The sequence below is a fragment of the Limanda limanda genome, chromosome 11 (assembly GCF_963576545.1).
Source record: "Limanda limanda chromosome 11, fLimLim1.1, whole genome shotgun sequence".
NCBI lineage: Eukaryota > Metazoa > Chordata > Actinopteri > Pleuronectiformes > Pleuronectidae > Limanda > Limanda limanda.
Genome location: NC_083646.1, coordinates 10,588,839 through 10,607,035, shown reverse-complemented (window position 1 = coordinate 10,607,035; position 18,197 = coordinate 10,588,839). Strand labels below are relative to the sequence as shown.

General features: G+C 42.1%; 3 protein-coding genes across 3 annotated transcripts; 1 reads left to right on the top strand and 2 right to left on the bottom strand.

The window, feature by feature from the left end:
* Positions 1-2,041: 2,041 nt before the first annotated feature.
* Positions 2,042-7,016, bottom strand: LOC133013690 (complement C1s subcomponent-like). Its single transcript, XM_061080711.1, has 11 exons — positions 6,902-7,016; positions 6,202-6,400; positions 5,921-6,101; positions 5,297-5,422; positions 4,865-5,058; positions 4,085-4,235; positions 3,864-3,979; positions 3,691-3,772; positions 3,467-3,601; positions 3,296-3,370; positions 2,042-3,067 (listed from the first exon to the last, which is right to left on the bottom strand). The coding sequence occupies exons 1-11, from the start codon at positions 6,913-6,915 to the stop codon at positions 2,262-2,264; spliced, it is 2,079 nt and encodes a 692-aa protein (XP_060936694.1). The 5' UTR covers positions 6,916-7,016; the 3' UTR covers positions 2,042-2,261.
* An 802-nt stretch (positions 7,017-7,818) lies between these two features.
* LOC133013725 (tumor necrosis factor receptor superfamily member 5) lies at positions 7,819-15,022 on the top strand. The gene is made up of 8 exons (XM_061080763.1): positions 7,819-8,195; positions 8,350-8,475; positions 9,950-10,096; positions 10,204-10,297; positions 10,420-10,496; positions 11,271-11,381; positions 12,741-12,887; positions 14,021-15,022. The coding sequence occupies exons 1-8, from the start codon at positions 8,123-8,125 to the stop codon at positions 14,185-14,187; spliced, it is 942 nt and encodes a 313-aa protein (XP_060936746.1). The 5' UTR covers positions 7,819-8,122; the 3' UTR covers positions 14,188-15,022.
* A 77-nt stretch (positions 15,023-15,099) lies between these two features.
* On the bottom strand, positions 15,100-18,030 carry rbp5 (retinol binding protein 1a, cellular). Its single transcript, XM_061080788.1, has 4 exons — positions 17,681-18,030; positions 17,078-17,262; positions 16,607-16,708; positions 15,100-15,498 (listed from the first exon to the last, which is right to left on the bottom strand). Exons 1-4 carry the CDS (start codon positions 17,754-17,756, stop codon positions 15,445-15,447), a joined length of 417 nt encoding a protein of 138 aa, XP_060936771.1. The 5' UTR covers positions 17,757-18,030; the 3' UTR covers positions 15,100-15,444.
* Positions 18,031-18,197: the final 167 nt, after the last annotated feature.

Here is an 18,197-nt window from a genome sequence, read left to right as displayed (position 1 = left end):
ACTCAGAATCAGGACCAAGAATTGCTTCTTCATTTTCCTCATCCTGTTCTTCATACAACATCTTTACCAACATGTCACCCGCAAGTCTGAAATGATTGTGACCAGCAGTACTAACACTCTGGATAAAGAAAATCAAAAGCATATTTTCAAATGCACATCAATCAGTCTATTAAGTTTATACTGTTATATTTTAAGTTTTATTTTGTGGAAAAAGGAAAATAATAATTTGTGGTATTAACAAACAAGATATATTAATGGATACTAACAATGTTAATTGATTAAAATACTTTTATTTCAAAAATATAGCAAAGAAACACCCAGCCCCGCATGAAATAACACAGGAAATGAATGCGGGTCATTTTTGATGTTCTGTACTAGAACATTTTATTAAATAAGGATTTGTGATGATCAAAAACAAGTTAGTTGGGATAACCTGAACTACTGAAATTCATTCACTGCAAAGATATAGAAAATAAAAACTGAGCCGGGTCACTTTTAACCCATGTTGTTTATCAAAGGGTTAATGGCAGGACTGTGTCTTGTTTGTCTTGGCAAAATCAAATGTATGCTCGCTTTCGATTTCTGGAGAAACGAATTTTAAAGTATTCTATTCTAACGAGAAATACTTGAAACATAAGGAACTCTCCTGATTTTTTTTTAAACAGATCATATATTTTATAACACTAATTCTTACCCCCTCGACCCTCATTCCACCACTGGATGGGGGTAACTTTGTTTTTTTTTTCAGCATTCCTCAAACTTGTTGCTTGCTAATACATCTTGTCTTTGTTGCCTTCAGAGCTACATCAGTCTGAGAAGACGTCCAACTATCTGCTGTTGATTGTTGTTCAAATCTGACATCGTGGGCTCCCTGCAGAGAAACCTAACCCTAACAACAGCCTTCTAAATTCTTGGACTACATTACCAGTAGTATGTGTGGGGCTTTTGAACTTGTACAATAGCAGTGTGCACCGATTCACCAGTTTAGCTATGCTCCTTAAGATTTTACCCTAATTGTCAGTCAAGTTCTGAACCAGTTGTTTTTAAGATTTCTGAGAATTTATTTTTCGATGAACTGCAGGGACTGTATCCACCCTGTTATACCCTTTCTAAAAAAAAATACTGAAATAAATAAATAGGTGGAAGAGGAAGAGGGGAAATATAAAACTCACGGTGAAAAAACAGGATGAAAAGAATAAACTTATCTTTTTTTTTTTACAAAAACATTTATACCACTAAGTGGCAGTAGAGGATGAACTGTTGTAACCTCACATGAGGAAGTGACACTGGGGCCATATTTTATACAGTATGTTGAAGAGATCAACTCAATAAAGTTGACAATAAAAACTCACAAAATGTTTATTTAAAAAGAAGAATTAGGAAAAAAGATGTGCCTTAAAAAAAATACTTTAACCTGATCAGGAGAGGGAATGTATGCATCTCATTAGCCCCAGTGTGCTGCTCATTGAGTGACTGGTGTGTTGTTTTTCATGAACATTTTCTCACCTCTTGCTTTCCTCTTCTGCTGTTGTGTGTGCTACAGGGCTTTGTTTTCAATTCATACATCGGATGAATTAAGATGATTCTTCCAATGGAAATAAGTGTTTATGACAGGATCCAAAGAGAATCCTCTGAAGATGAGCAACCTCTGATTTAAAACTTAGATATTTTACTTGTTTTATGTGATTCAGTGAAACACAACCCACTGAAAATCTTTTGACCTGCTTTTGTATGACTTGCTATAATTGAAGTGTATTTTTTAATTTTTACATATATCTTGTAATTAATATTGTGATATCAATTCCAACTTTAGCCTTATTCACAAACACACTTCTATAAAGATGTGCCGTAGAGGCTTCACAGGAAAACAGATGTCAGTACTGTCTGTTCTGAAATTACATTCTGTCTGCATGGCCTTGTGTGGTCATTTAGCTTACTAGTGTCAAATCTATAAATACAGCAATAGTTAAGTGTTCCTGTGTGTGGAGACCCTGAGATGTTTTGTGTGTATCTTTTATGTAAAAAGACAAATCGATTGAAACACTTTCTCTGCAGTTTATTTCCCATAATTTCCTTTAATACAAGAGTGAAGTCTGAAGTTATAATGTGTTAATGTAATTGTGATTGTCAGTGTTGGTACATTGATTACAAGGGTTACAAACTTAATTTTCACAAAAGTTGTTATTTTGGCAATTTGAATCAATTGTGATTACAGTATTATGATTCGTAGCACTGTGTTTCCACCTGCATCTTCCCCCTTTCTAAGAATTCTCCACCTTATCGATTGTCTCCTTGATCCAGTCGATATAGTTCTCTACTTTGGTATAATAACCCTTGTAGGCCCTATCCTCACAGGGGGGACCCCAGGACACGATACCAGCCAGATGATACGGGCCTGTTCCAGCAGACAACGTTGGTATTACAAACGGACTCCCGCTGTCTTTCTGGCAGCTGTCCTTCCCTTCTGCTCCAGCACAGAACATGTTCTCAGTGAAGGTCATGGGAATGCCATTTGGCGTGCGAGGTGTATTCTGACACTCGCTGAGGGAATAGACCCCGATTTCAGCGTATTTCAGCTTACGAGATGTTACAAGGCCAACCTTCCCCTCTGTCATCCCCCAGCCTGAAACTGTGCCTAGCTGATTTTCCCCCAAGCCGCTGTTCACCTCCGGCAGACATATGGGAAGGAGGTTTGGGCCAAAATTCACCCTGGAGGTCAATCTGATCAGAGCAATATCATTGTCATAATTGATGCGTCCCTGAGGAGAAACACCCATGGTGTAGCCAGGATGAATGATGATCCTCTCGCTATCCATGACCACCACACCTGACGATGCATCTGAGGTTCTGCTTCCATCCACCAATCCACCATACAGACTCAAAGAGGTTTCCACCAACGTCTCCACGAGATGAGCCGCTGTGACGGCCCATCGGTCATTGATCAGTGTTGCTCCTCCTCTAGATGTTTTTTTTATGAGAAGTTGCCAAGGTATTTGTCCCAGGTTTGCATTTTGACCTCCCAAAATCCTGCCTGCACTTCCATGGGCCCTTTCATGCAGCCCACACACTGAAGTACACACACACAGATTCATATAAGAGAGAAAACTTGTTCAAATGGTAACACTTAAATTGAGAGGCCGTTAATTACATTGTAACATAAAGAAATTACCAGTTTACAAACAGCTTAAGAATCACTTATAGGCTGTGTGCTAGTACCTTTGTTTCACCTGTAAGTTAAAGGGTTATACATAAATTACTATTGAATGATATGTGAGAAATGTTTTTGAAGTTGTACCTGGAGTGCATTTCGGCATCTGTGATTCTCCACTGCTTGATTCCCATTTGCCACCGGCACTGCAGGTGTATTTGTCTGAAAGATCGAAGAGAGGAAGTAATAAGTCAGAGAACATTGCTTGATTTATTCAAGGAAGATGAATGTGCAAAAGAAAAACAAAACAATAATCACCTTGTCCTTCCAGTTTGTAGTACTTTGAACTGCACCTCAGCTGGATCTGGCCTTTATACCGAGTGTGTGAGTTTTCTGAGTCTGTCAATTGAAGGATGCCATTTTCTGGGAAGTCAGGATGACCGCAATTCACAGCTATATGTAAGAAATGTAAAATAAACTGTAAACAAAACCAAGACGTACTCCAAGATAACTCACTTTTATAAGAAAGAAGTCGGACTCACGTTCACAGGGGTAACTAGGGAGCCAGGTGCCTGTACTCTGGCACGTTGTCTCATACTGCGTTGACAGCGTCAGGAGGCCTCGCTATATCGTGAAAATAGAACTTGATCATCTTAACACTTCTTTTAAATGTTTACATCAAATATGGAGCTATTAAAGGTTCTTGTTCACTCACAGTATTCACAACATAGCCAAGTTCACAGGCTACTGTCACTGTCTGACCCGGCTGATACTCTGGATCCTGAGGAGTCACAGTGGAGTGGGAGGTGACCTCTGCTTGACAGACCTTTCCTGCGATTAACATGTCAGAGAGCGAATTAGTGACGAGTCTCCAGCAAACTTCAAATAGCAAATGTTCTTTTCACCACTAAGGCAACGATAAAGAGGCCACAGCACCTCTGGTCCTGAAGTGCAAGCTGAAGCCTTTGTTGTTGCCGAAGCCGTCGGAGGTGAAGCTGATGTTGACACGATGTGAGTGAGTAAGGAAGGGAGACGGGGGGGGCGTGTGCCCGCAGAACGGTCCCATTATCCCAGAGGGAGTCTCAATCTGCAGAAAAAACAAGGCAATGTGTGAGCCCTGATGTCCTCTGTGCTCCTTTCACTGGGGTGAAGCATGCAGATGTATGTGTGGCATCCAATATCAACAGGAAAGACGAAAAATGCAGAATCTACCTAGCACTCAGTAAATAATCGGTTATGCAAGAGAGGGCAATTGTGTAAATAGACCTGAAAAAATTAGTATGGTGACAAGTTGCACCAGTAGAATTACCCGGTTATTACATAGTATGCGAATGGTCCAATTGCTACCCAGTCTGAATTGTGACAAAACCATGAAGAAAAGAAAAAGGAAGAGTCATAATTTAACAGTTAAATCAATCTTTGAAGAAGGGAAACACAAAATGGTTAAATGGGGGACATGACTGTGCAAGGAGACATGTGACTCAGAACATCACGGGTACGTTTTATTGGCAGCTGTACCCAAAGGAAGACGTTCTTCCAAAATGAGTGACACAGAGATACGGAAATGGTCAAAATAGGATGTGAACCTAATCTGTGAAATCCACGATTTCGACATTTTAGTCTGTACTTCCTCTTTGTTTGCTGCTCAGTTCAAAGTTAAAGGTTTTAGCAGAAACACACTTTTATTCACAGTATGTTGTCTGACTCAGCACATACCCTCAGCGCGTCTATGCATTGACCATCAGGGCTCTGCTCCACATCAAACACCCCAGTGAAGTGCAGTTCCAGCTGCAGGTGGGCCTCCACAGACAGGGTGTCCCGACAGTCTGCGTTCTCCGCATACAAGCCAGGCCAGGAGGGGCTGGATATGTCTCCTTTGTTCAACCCTGACAGATCCTTGCCACAACTCACTGTGTTGAAGATAAATTAATTGTTATCATCATTTTAATCAACATTAACACAATCATATACACATCCTTCTCTTTCTCTTTCTCCACCTCCTGACTCCCTGCTTCTGCTTCCTCTGGTTCTCACTTCATGTTTCAGTTTTGTTCCGTCTTCTTTGACTTGTCTCCACTGTGTCTGTCTGTTGTCTTCTAATAATCATAATAACAATAATAATAATGATAATAATAAGGTTATTTGCACCAGTGCAAGTGTGGTTGTCCGTGCCCAGGTGGTAACCATGGCGACAGGAGCACCCGTACCCTCCGATGGTGTTGTGGCAGAACTGGCTGCATTCAATTTCTGGGTCTTCCTCACATTCGTTGAAGTCTGAAAGAATAAATTGATTAAAGGTCAAATGTAGAAAATAAAGAGAGATAACACTTTAATTATTTGATACACATCTTACAGTGATTCAACAGCCGTACTGATCATTTCAGGCTATTTAATCTTTGCGTTAAAGGTCAACACTGGACAGTTTTATCCAAACATGAGAGTTAGTCAGTGTTAGCAGAAAAAAACAGAAGTTTCTCTTTTTCATTTGGAGCTGACACTATGTATTCAAGTATAAAGGTATTATATAAAAACTACATGAAGTACATTTACAAATGGGATTGTAAAGCACAATATTTCATTGTTTTTTGAAGAGATACCAGCAAAACAAATACAAAATATGCCTGGTCAGACATCGGTGAGTATGTAAATGTACACACGTCGCACAGAGGGTAAACTCTCCAAATGGGGACAATATAAAAAACATACAAAAATATAATGGACATTGGTTGGAAGGACACAACTGGAACTTGTTTTTCTTTCTCTGTGTCTCACCTTGCACACTGTAAAAGCCTTTGAAGCCTCTGTGCCTCTTGATGTTGGAGTAGTCCGAGTGGAAAGAAAGAGAGAGACAACCGCCCGGGTAGGAGACGAGCGAGGGATTTACCATGGACTGGAGCTCCTGAAAGTCCCTTTGGCCACACAGAGAAGAAATGAGGTTTCCATTTGAAAAGATCTAGAATTAAGAGATGGCAGATCAAATCATAAAATTAGAGGGTGTAATGGCAGTTTCTTCATTTATTTATGAGAATTATGACTTCATCTTGACCCCTGACCTTCACGGCATCGTTTTCACAGTCCTGGCTGTCCTCCAGGTCCAGGTGGACAATCCTGATGGAGAGGGTGTAACCATCGCTGGCACACCTGCTCCAGTTCATACTGGCGTGGGGCTGGTATCCACTGGGATACCCTGGAGACTCCACCCATCCTAGCAGCATGCAGCGGGCCGGGTGGGAGAGAAGAAGAAGCAGGAGACTGGAAGGATGTAAAGAAAATTTCACGAAGAAAAGGAGAAGGTGTGAGGAGCATAAAGTCAGGAAAGAAAATGTAAGTGTAGAATTTAAAGTGAGGGACAGAGATAGTGAACCGCGCATTAAACAAACAAAAACGAAACCATAATGCAACTGGAAAAAACGCAAACCTTTGCCCAAAAACCCTCAATATTCTCTGGGAAATTGGTGAAAATGTCCAAAAAATAAAATATCACAATGTCTCGCAATGTTAAAGAAAGAGAAAAAAAATTCCTGGATCCGCCCCCTGATCCATACCTGCACAAAAATTTAGAGGTCTCTCCGGTGACCCAAACTGCATTCTTTCACAACGTTTTGAGTCACGCTGCTAAATAACAGACAAGCGAACAAACGTGGTTGAAAACATAACCTTTACAACATGCAAGTACTCAGAGTCTATCCTGAAACCAGTATGATTCACTAAGCATCTGTTTTAAATTATTAAAATATAATATATGACACCCACCTCAATCTTAACATTGTGATCCCGTCAAATCTGTCCTCAAATAAAAGACTACTTCAATATTTCACCTTCCCCTTTTAATATTAATTTATTTTCCATCTCTCCTACTGGCCCGCTGTCCCCTTCCTGTCTCACTCACATTTTGCATACATAAGCACTTATAAATCTATTCGTAGATTGTTTTGTGCGTTTGCAGTGAGGAGGGAGGGAGTTGACATTTGCAGCGAGGCAGGCCGCCGAGCCCAAACACTTTTCAGATGCAGATCAGTTTGAAAATGTCTCTGAGGCTTTGGCTCAACAACTTTCCTGCTCTGTGAGTCAAAGGTTCAGCTGAAACAATGGAGATGGAGTTCAAGGAATGGGTGTGCTGAAGAGAGGAAACGTCCTATTGTGCTGCAGCTATGGAAACACACAGACACAAACACACAGACACACAGACACAAACACACAGACACACACACACACACACACACACACACACAGAGACATACATACATACATGCACACACAGTCATCTCTCCATGACATCAGATGACATAACTTTGACATATATTGATTTCCTGGAGGCTTACCGTAATCGGGTTAACCCTAAACCAGTACTTTCCAAACACTTAACATAACCTCAACCCTAACCCTAGCCTTAACGCAACCCTTACCTAATATCAAAAAACACCGAATCGAATTTCAACGTAAACCTAACCTCAAAATTGTCTTCACCTTAAAATTTGATGATATCACACACATGTACGCACACTCTATCTTACAGTAAGAGGGCTAGGGCAGGAAGGAAGTGAGAGAGAGAGAGAGAGAGAGAGAGAGAGAGAGAGAGAGAGAGAGAGAGAGAGAGAGAGAGAGAGAGAGAGAGAGAGAGAGAGAGAGAGAGAGAGAGAGAGAGAGAGAGAGAAAGATGGAGGGGGAAAACAGCAGATGAGGGTCACTGGGGATTTCCACAGAGAAGGATCAGAGAAGGCATGAGAAGTAGGTTAGGCAGAGAACGGGGGGAAACACATGTAGTCACAGAGAGAGAGAGAGAGAGATCATCCGGCAGGAAGAGAGTGGCGACAGAAGATCACGAGCACTGAATGAGAGCAGCAGAAGAAGTGAAGCAGAGAGTTCACTGAGCTGAGACAACTTAAACATCAGAGGCCTGGAGCAGGCTTCAGGTGGGGAGGCCGACATTACACTTTTCACTCACAGGAGGTGGACCTGTCCAATGGGCTGCAAATGGTTGAGATGAACTGCACGAGTGAGGACAAGTACCTAAAAGATGGAAAATGCTGTGATCGCTGTCCTGCAGGTAAGTCACTAGCTTTTCTTTTCTCTTTGGACAATGAGCATACTTCTAGGTCTGAAGCCCGGTGTGTGTCTGATCTGTAAAACTATATTCAGCTTTTCTCTGCACCTCATATTCTATATTAACGTCAACTTCTCCACGTCACACTTCTCATCAGGGACGCATGTGCAGACTGATTGTGACGGCACAAACAGAACCAAGTGTGATGCATGTCGACATGGGTTTTACATGGCCACTAAAAATCACTTGATGAAATGTCAACTCTGCAAAAAGTGCAATTACCGTAAGTCATTCACATGTACTGCTGTATTTACACACACACACACACACACACACACACACACACACACACACACACACACACACACACACACACTCTGTTTCTGTCATCATGCGAAACAAAAACATTGTGGCTTTCCTCCATCCTCCTTGCCAAAACTCTGTTGACTCACATTTCTAAGGCTGCATGGGAGCCATTGTTTTCAGGATGAATCTGCTTAATGTGCAGTCCCACTCAGTTAAAGCCAGGGTTGGTAATCCTGGAAACTGCTCTGGCCTCTGCTTCAGCGGCATGTGTCTCCCCAGATGAAGACTCTGATCACGAGCAGTGGGAGCGAGTGGCAGGTCGGTTAGTGACAGACAAGCCACCGAGTCATTTCAATCAGATTACAAATGGAATGATTGGCCGTGTTATTTACAATCCTGAAAAGGCAACAGACAAAAGCTTTTTCATATTTTTCCAGATGACTTTATTCATTGATCCTGACATGAAGAGGATTTCAAACGATGAGATGAAAAGTGTTTCAGAAACCAATGACCAACCCTTCCTTTAACTTTATCTGTGTAGCCAGACATTACAAGTCATTCTCAGAAGACTTTACAACATCCATCCATTTTCTACACTGCTTGTCCTTTGAGAGGGATTTTATGACATGTAGAAATTTTTTCCCAAGGATGGATGATTCATTTTATTTAATGGGGCTGCTAGACCCAGGCCCAGGGCCCCCAGAGGTCAGGGTCTTCCTGGACCAGAACCTCTGTAAAGAAAGTAATACAACCACTACTAGAACGGAAATTCACATCACAGGATCTGCATTTATTTTGTCAAAGGTAAAATGTGTTTTTAATAATGAACGGTGGTGTAACAGAGATGCTCCGACCTACAATGCACACTCTCAAGACATTAGACAACAAGGTGGATTGATGCAGAAACCAGATAAAATCACATCGTCATCATTTTTATACAAATATTTCATAAATCAACCATGGATGCAAAACAACTAAAGAGACACAAAACACATGAAACAGATTCATAACAAGCATAAAAAGACCCAAAGAAGGTACAAACCAGTTTCGTAGACAAAACAGCCACACAATAGAAGAGGCACAAAATAACCACAACGACTCATGAAACAACCAGGGAAACACAAAATGGTAAAGTGAAAGAAAGTTTGATGAAAATAAACAAAAGTAGAAAGGCACTCAGAGACCACATTCCAAAAAGTCCCATTTTGAAACCACAATTAAATTCACTAGATCTGTATTTTTATTTGGAGCCGACAAATTGTACTCGTGAATATCAGTCTCCTGAATATGTCAATCAGGGGCATTTTTCCACATCTTCCATGTATGAGCTCCACTGAGTCCCATTCATGTTTACCTTTTACTTTTACCAGAAATACCTATGGGAGAACAGGGGACTGGTCTCTCTTCAACAGCCAACACTCTTTGTTAAAGTTTCTCTGTGACACTTTCAGAAAACAAACAGAGGGAATCCAAATACTGTTCAGCCTTGGAGGACACGAAGTGCGAGTGTGAGACTGGTTTCTTCTGTAGTAATGACCAGTGTGAGCACTGCCAGCCAGTGACCCAGTGCCCTGTGGGTGAAGGAGTGCGGGTTCCAGGTGGGGAAAATAAATCACCACGAACTCTAGCGAGCATTTGCATCATTTCATACAGTACAGCACTAAGTGTCAGTGGAAATGACATCACATCTTATTCCTTCTTGCAGCTAATCGCACCAATGATACCATCTGTGCTCCTTGTGAGGAGGGGACCTACAGCAACGTGACCGATTTCATCTCACGCTGTAAAACACACACCAGGTAGGACGTTGTCTCCTCTCTTACTTATTTCACCTATTATATCGTATTGGGCTTTTTATACGTCCCTGGGAGAAATATGCCTGATTTAAAAACACTTATATATATTTGTTTGTCATTTCCAGATGTCGGGAATTAGGCAGAGATCTGAGAGTTCGGGGAACCCAAAAAAACGATTCCAGCTGCACTGACGTTTTACCGCGTAAGTCTACAGTTATAACTCAATATCGTTTCTTCTCATCAGATCTCAACATCTTTTTAGTTTGGAAAGGAAATTTATTTGTGCAGTGTGACTGAGTTCCTGTTGACCCTCAGTTCCTATCTGTCATATGACCAGGTTACTGAGGGAGGAAGTGAATGGCGTTAAAGAGGATTCACACTGATGCTTCATGAGAGGATTATAATTAACCAGAAGGTCCAACCGTCCCTTTATGGAACCACATTTAAAATTCACTAGATCCGGATTTCTATTTGGATCTCATGAATATCACGATCCGTGAATTCTTTTCTGAGAAATCCATCCAACTGCTCAATGTTATAAAAAGTGACAAAAATCCTGGATAATAGATAATAGATAATAGAGGTAATAATCACTTGTGATGTCCGTCAATATCGGATGCAAAATCTATACTGCTTATCTTTTAAGGGTCGTGGGGGGGCTGGAGCTGATCCCAGTTGATACTCGATGAGAGGGGATATCATATTCTCCACACAGAAAGACCCCAAAACACTATGTGTTAAACCACTTCACAGGGGAAAGAGTGTGGTTTTCATCCAACCACAATTTACCAGTAACTCAACAATATAGAAACTGAACGAGCACTCCTGCTGGGGAAAATGCATAAAGCTGTTTTTTTGTCATTTCTCAGTCATTTTGATCATATACAGAGGAAACAAGGGCAATATTTGGAAAACACTCGCTTCCTCTCAACATTCACCAGAAGTTACAGTTTATGTTGTTGTCTCTCGTCCTCAGGTTGTTCCTGGATGCTGCCCACAGTCCTTTGGTCAGGACTCGTGTTGACGACACTTGTCCTGCTCGCTGTTTTCGTCTTCTGTAGGGCAAAGCGCAGATCGCTCCGAGCAGGTGAGTGCAAAGCGTCACATGTGTTGCTAGTTTCGTCACCTTTGTTCTCGTACTTTTAGAAGAAAGAAAAAAGTCTTCCTGACAAAGCGGTGTTCAGACACAAAGGCAGTACCTACACATGCTGTCAGCCACAACTGTGACATCCATTCAGTCATATAATCAGCCACTGCTCGTCTATCTCCCCTCCCACTGTTTCCTGTACAGAGGATATGAAAATAATAAAACTCTAAATTAGATAAAATTCAATGTACACGGGACATTTTCTCATATTCTTGGAAATATAGTGCTGTCTTGGCTTATATTTTGGCGCAAAAGCAGAACATTTAGGTTTTATTTCGCAGCCGTGTAACGTGATGCTACAAGCCTGTTATGAGCATGGCTACGTGACAGGGGGAAACCACATCCTGTACATTTTCAGCCTGACACACTTATTGGGCAAAATGTGACGCACGCTTCACAGGCAGCCAGCTCATAATGAGAAACAATTTGTGCGAAAGTGTCACAGTCCCACAATTGAATGTTGTTCGCTGACGTATTTCCAGTGAAGCAATGTGCCAATACTGGAATTTACACATGAAATACAATACAAGTGTGTGGTTCTGTCAGTAATGACCACGAACTACCTGAAGGGATCTGTAGGGCTCCTGAAGTTTCTCATGTCCTGAGGCTGTTGTTCACTTTTACCCCTTTTCGACTAAGTTGAACCTGGTTCTGGGATTGATACGTTTGTCTTATTTTCCCGCCCTTATATGTTTGACCCAATTGGAATCTGTTGCGGCCTGATGAGTCAAATCCGACTTCAGCCTTGTCCTCTGGAAACTTTCTCAAGTCAGCAGGAGACGATTCTTTAATAGCAAGCACAACGTTTTCAGAGATTAGCGGTTTCAGACCATGTACGGTTTTTCGTGAATGTAAAAGGTCTGTAAAGCCCCATATTTGCATAGTGCACACCGAATGGAGGCAGACATTTCCTACACACTCTGAGCTGCTGACTGGGGGAGTGATGTGTATGTTTTTTGCACATTAGAGCATGTTAACCTTTTCAAGTAATAACCCAAAATAAAGTCATGAACCTAAATATTAGTCCCCTTCAAAGAAAATCCCTTTAACACGAGTCACACTGAGCCGTGGTACATTTTAATTTGACAGCTTTATTATTTAAGAAGTAAGAAAAGCCTTGCAGTGTACAAGGACCATATCGGAAAGAGCACTGGTGCTACAAGCCGTGTCTGCTCGAGCCCGATCAGAGTTTCCATGCAAACAGAAGTTGTTAACCTGCAGTTTACTTGATATGCTTGACCTTTCCGCAACAATTTATCACTGTTATAATAGGTATCACCTGCATTTTCTGTGTAAAAGCCAGGTCCAGTGTTCCTGTTACGGCGGAGGTGGTGACCACAGTACTGGTGAGGTCGCTGGATCTGTCTCTACCGTCCACAGAGCCGAACGGCCACTGCCAAGAGAGCTGTGCCCCGGAGGAGTCCAAGTTACCACTTTGCAGCACAGGTGATACATCCTCGAACACGATTGCATGCACATACGCACCAGATTTACAGCTTTTAATCTACTAATCCCTTTTTCATCACAAAAGGCCAAAAGGGTGCCTGACCTGCTTGTTTAGAAACGTGCAATAATGATGAGGATGATGAGGCGTCCATTTGTTCCCAATAATATGTGATTTATTTACTCACAGTCCGGTGGGTTTTAAATCGAAATAAGTGCATCACCTTCCTATTTTACAAACATAAACCCAAACCAATCAAATCCCATCGGATTAAAATACCTTGAGCTCTATTTGCAGCGGCACCGTTTCCTCCAGCAGGCGGGAGGGATACAAAATAAAAACTAAAATGGTTGTTACTAATAAAGAAGTCGATAGGAGAGAGAAGATGGGGTATGACACACTTCACCTGAAACCCTGAGCCCTAAAACGTACACCCTAATAGATCCCATACGTAAATCCTGCAGCCATGTGTGGACTCATTGTTATGATTATGCACGGACCTTTTCGAAGATTTAAGATATACATATGGGAAACACATTAAAGGTTCAGTTTGTAGAATAAAGTGACATCTAGTGGTGAGGTTGCATGTTGCAGCTGAATACCTCTCTCCTTACCCTCCCCTTCCAAACATGAAAGAGAACACGTGGTAACTTCATTTGTCATAAAAACTCAAATGGTATTTAGTTTGTCCACTTTGGGCTGATGTAGAAAAACATGGCAGCCTCCATAGAGAAGATTCACTCCCGGTGTAAATATAAAGTATGTAAATATAAAAAGGCAGTTTTATATTTATATAAACAGTTTTTTCAATTTAGATGAAACACACTACTGAAACATCACTCCGATTATTTTATATCCCGCCAATAAATCCCTTTCACCTAAATCTTACACACTGGACCTTTAAAGAGAAATAAGAATATAAAAGTTAAGAAGACATAAATACGCAGTTACACCATTTGTTCCTTTCATTTGTCTCCCAATCGTATATCAGACTGAGAAGTATATTCCTCTCTTCAGCACAAGTCTGTTTCAATCTTCCACGTCCATAAGGTCTTTTGGCCCCACTTTCAGCAGAGTGACATTACTGTGAAGGATGGTCACTCGGAGTATTGATTTTCATCCTCCCCCTTCGCAGATGTTTCACTGGTCAGCTGCGATGTGGAAAGCAGCCTACCCATAACCCCGCTGAAGTTCTCGGCTTCATTTGCTAGATCCAGTCCCAACACTGGGGATCGCACCAGCAACTTCCACAGGATGCCCTCTGAGCCACAGGAGGACGAGTGGTGTGACATAACGCAGTAAAAGTTCTCGTAACAGCACGGACGGAGTTTAGAGTCACTTTCTGGCTCGGAGATGCTGTAACTTAAAAAAAAAAAAACTTAAACCGTAACTATTTATACCAACAAGAAACAAAGAGCAGAAGGTTGTACTTTGTGGAAATAAGGGTCGCTGATCGTTTGTCGCCCCCTGCAGGCCTTTCTTGAGAACTTCAATTCTTGTGACGGGACATTTTTTACAGTGAAGCTAAGAGCTCAAAATCCTGACATCAAGTAACTGACAGATTTATCACATGTGCAGATTTAACTTAAGCTAAAAGCAAACACTGGTGCAGCTCTTTACTTTGACTGGAGCTTCAGACTGAAAGGGGTCTTAAGCTACAGCTCAGTGTCGTCTCTATTAAGGGATATGTCTTGTTATTGTTTTATATTTTTCTTATCAACAAACCACCAAAACCAACACAAACTAATCCTACAAATATTTTCCGCTGTAGTCAACCTATATATAAGTTATTTCTCAATACAATATATATCCGATGTTGTCAAAAAGCAAAAAATACCTTGTGTGTCCATCCCGGTGTCAATCGATGAAGTCTATGCATCCAACCAGCATGGTAACACAACTCAAAAAGCGTTTCTGTTGTTGGGCTTAGACTTTTCACGGAACTTGTCGACAGTAAAATATAAAATGTTTCTTGTCTGCATTATGTATGCATCGTGTAAAGTATGTTTTTGGAATGTTGCTTGAATCTAATTTAACTTATTTTGTTGCAAATTCAGATGATTTGGCCAATTTTTTTTTTTTTTACATTTTAACTGTTGGAAGCCAAAGAAATTAAACTCTCTTACCTTCTCTTTAAGTTTGCTGTAATCAGACTATCTATAACCCCCCCCCCCTACACACACACACACAGAAGACACTTGAAGCTGTAAAACATTGGGTATATTAAGATATAATATTAAAAATGGAGCAGTGATGCTGACAGAAGTCTGATTTGTTTATAACATAGTTATGGGAATAGTGCAATATGAGGAAGTATGTTTGGGAATGTTTACAAGTCAAAAGTCATGCGTCTCTTCTCAGTACCATCACACAGAAAACAACAACAACATAACAGCACAAATTCAGTCTTATTGCTAAATTTCAAAACATTGTTGATTACATTTTCAAAAAAAACGAATAAAGGTTTTACACATTTTAATTCCTGCACCTGGTGCTGGACAATTTTCGGCTAAAAATAAATTGTGTTTATAAACTGAACGCACACATTCCCGCTTCACTTCAATCCCCCTTTTTGAAGACTTGCTTGGCAACGATGTCCTGAACCCTCATCTCCTGCGGAGAGAAAAACAGAGGATGGAAGGGAGGTCGAGATTAAAACAGGGGGTGGGCAGCGGGGTGGGGGGGTTATAAATGAGCAGTGGGAATCAATATGACAGTTTGGCACATGAAAGAAGAACTAAATTAGTGATACACTCACCGAGGATCGCGTCCCAAAACACCATCACACCCCCCTTCTCTCCCTCTCCTCATCCTCTGACCTTGTAATCCGTCTCCCACTCTTTTCACCGTCTACTTATCTCGCTGCTTTTTTTATAGCCCTCCCCCCTTCTTCCTGCTCCGGCTCCCCCTCACTCACTCATTAGTCTCTCACACTGCTCCTTACTCCACCATTTTAAAGCCTGGAGCTCGCTGGGATTTCTTTCCCGAGTTTCTCCTGAACGTGGCAGCAACAGTGTGTTGTTTTGTTCGGACGGTATTAGAAATCCTGCCAGAGCTCTTTAGCGAAACACTGCCGATTGTTTGAAATCGTAATCCACACTGACAGATAATCTATAATCTTAAACTCTTTAACAACCAAAACTAAAAGTAGAGTGCATTCCTCCGCCCAGTCCCAACAGTCTCTTATGAAACCAGAGTTAAAATCAGTAGAGACAGATGTTTATCTGGATCTGCACCACAACTCACACGCTCATAATTATCAGTCCTCTTAACATGCCTGATTGGAATGGGCTCTTCCTTGGGTCATGGCCCATCCCTTCACAAAATTTAATGGAAACCAGTTCAGTCGGTTTTGTGCAATCCACTTGTCTTTGCCCTCCTTTGTTCAGTGTCCTTTTTTCCCCTTCAGGCTAGCACAGGTCAGGCTATTAGAAAAAAAAAAAAGACATCTTCCCACAAAGACAACATGGTGCAACAGAATCCAAACTTCCAGAGCTTCTCTTCAAGTCCAAATCAAATTTAAATGTGGTTTTGTAAGGCGACAGTGGGGCCTTGGTTGAAATAGAGTGTCCTTCTAGTTTGCATGTTCTCCCTCACTCAGCATCTTTTTCCCTTAATGCTTTTATTTCCCTAGTTCCGTATCCCCCGTCTCCCTCCCTCCCTCCCTCCCTCTGCTTTGGCCTCTTCCTCACATCTTTTCACTTGATCTATCCTCTCTTACCAAATGCAGCTTGTCTCCCTCCAGCCAGTGGGTCCAGCCTCGTCCCTCTTTCTCGCCTCTCTGCACACAGAGCAGCTTGTCTCCTTCCCAGCTCACCGTGGTCTGCAGCAGCACAGAGATGTTGTGTGTCATCAATATGTAAAGTGGCTCACGCTTTCAATCACAACAGCCCTATCGTGTGGTGCTAAAAAGGGTTTTCGTTTGTTTGTTATTCATGCACCGGTATCAAAAGCATCCTTCCTTCTCACGTCACTCTTTGCCGGCTGAAGCAGCAGGTGGTGGTTACAACACAACAATAACAGCAGGAGGTGGTCGGATTTGCTCCGACACTCCAAAGTAAAAACACAGAAACCAAACTTGTGCAAAAAGAGAAGTGATGCGCTATATTCACCGAACCAGGAACCTGTGAACTTGTCCAAATTAGTCGACGTTTATATTCAACAACACACAGAAACACACAGAAACACTCACCTGACACACACGTCCGTCCACTGGCCCCAGGTCTTCAGTGAACTCTTCTCCGATCTTGAAATCCATGATGAAGTTCTTGAAGGTGGTGAGAGTGCGGATCTTCATGGACCCTGAAGCCGGGTCGTGGGTGATCTCTTTGCTCGGCCTCAAGAGACACACGATCTTCCTCAGAGCAAAGTTTATATCTGAGAGAAGATAGAGACACTTTTGATTCAACACAGGCCAGAAGCTAAACGTGATCTTGTTAAAAGGGGGGCTTTGTTCGACACTGACAGTGTACACACAATACCCTGTGTGCGTGTGTGTGTGTGTGTGTGTGTGTGTGTGTGTGTGTGTGGGGTCATGAGAAGGACATGGTTCAGATTTCATTACACTAGTTTGATGATGCAGATGATGATGAAATCAGTGATCGAAGACGAATAACAACTCAAAGTAACTGAGCAGTGGAACATACGAACTGGATTAAAACGCAGCGCAGCAGGAGTGGCTGTTTGATAAATGGAGGATCTCTTCTACTGGCCTTGTATTAGTCGTCATGACGAGTTTGACTTGTTGCAGTTGTTCTCAAAAAGCTTCCCAGAGGCGACTCGAATGAAATCTTACCCAAAGCTGCGAGGTACTCGTCCATATTCACCTGCTCCACCATATGGAACGAGCCGGAGTAATTAGGTTTGGACATGTTGCTGCTTTTGTTCTTTCCCCGAAAACACAAAAACCTCCAGACGAGCTGCTCCTCCTTCTGCTTCGGGTGGAGTGAGGATCCTGCAGAGAGACGCAGCTCTGATATCACTTTCACTTGCGCAACCTCTGTGGACAATGTCCGGACTGGAGGAGGTCCGTGCGTAATGGAGCGTCAGGACCGAAGCGTTGGCACCGCAGGCTGCGCAAGGAACTCCTCACTGTGGGTTTGTGAAATCCTTCTCCACTCGGGGTTCTTTCTCCTGCAGGAGCACATGCAAGGGGGCGGTTCACTCATCCGTTCTGCTCGGATCCAGAGGGATCGGTGACGGGCAGGGGCGGTGCTTAGGATCCTCTGGAACATGTGGTGGGTGGGGTGGAGGTGAGCAGCGCATGGAGAACACATTACAGACTTTGTGTTGGTATGTGTTCAGCTCATCAG

Bases quoted from the DNA above. Each gene is read 5' to 3' on its own strand.
- LOC133013690 (XM_061080711.1), bottom strand. The intron at 5,423-5,920 runs GTGAGACACAGA...TTATTCTTTCAG, and splicing joins AGGCTTTTACAGTGTGCAAG to ACTTCAACGAATGTGAGGAA. The intron at 4,236-4,864 runs GTATGTGCTGAG...TTTTTTCTGCAG, and splicing joins AATGCATAGACGCGCTGAGG to ATTGAGACTCCCTCTGGGAT.
- rbp5 (XM_061080788.1), bottom strand. From the start codon at position 17,756: ATGTCCAAACCTAATTACTCCGGCTCGTTCCATATGGTGGAGCAGGTG. The intron at 16,709-17,077 runs GTGAGTGTTTCT...GTGCTGCTGCAG, and splicing joins TGGACGGACGTGTGTGTCAG to ACCACGGTGAGCTGGGAAGG. The intron at 15,499-16,606 runs GTAAGAGAGGAT...TTCTCTCCGCAG, and splicing joins AGGGAGACAAGCTGCATTTG to GAGATGAGGGTTCAGGACAT.
- LOC133013725 (XM_061080763.1), top strand. From the start codon at position 8,123: ATGGTTGAGATGAACTGCACGAGTGAGGACAAGTACCTAAAAGATGGA. The intron at 8,476-9,949 runs GTAAGTCATTCA...TGACACTTTCAG, and splicing joins CTGCAAAAAGTGCAATTACC to AAAACAAACAGAGGGAATCC. The intron at 10,497-11,270 runs GTAAGTCTACAG...TCTCGTCCTCAG, and splicing joins CTGCACTGACGTTTTACCGC to GTTGTTCCTGGATGCTGCCC.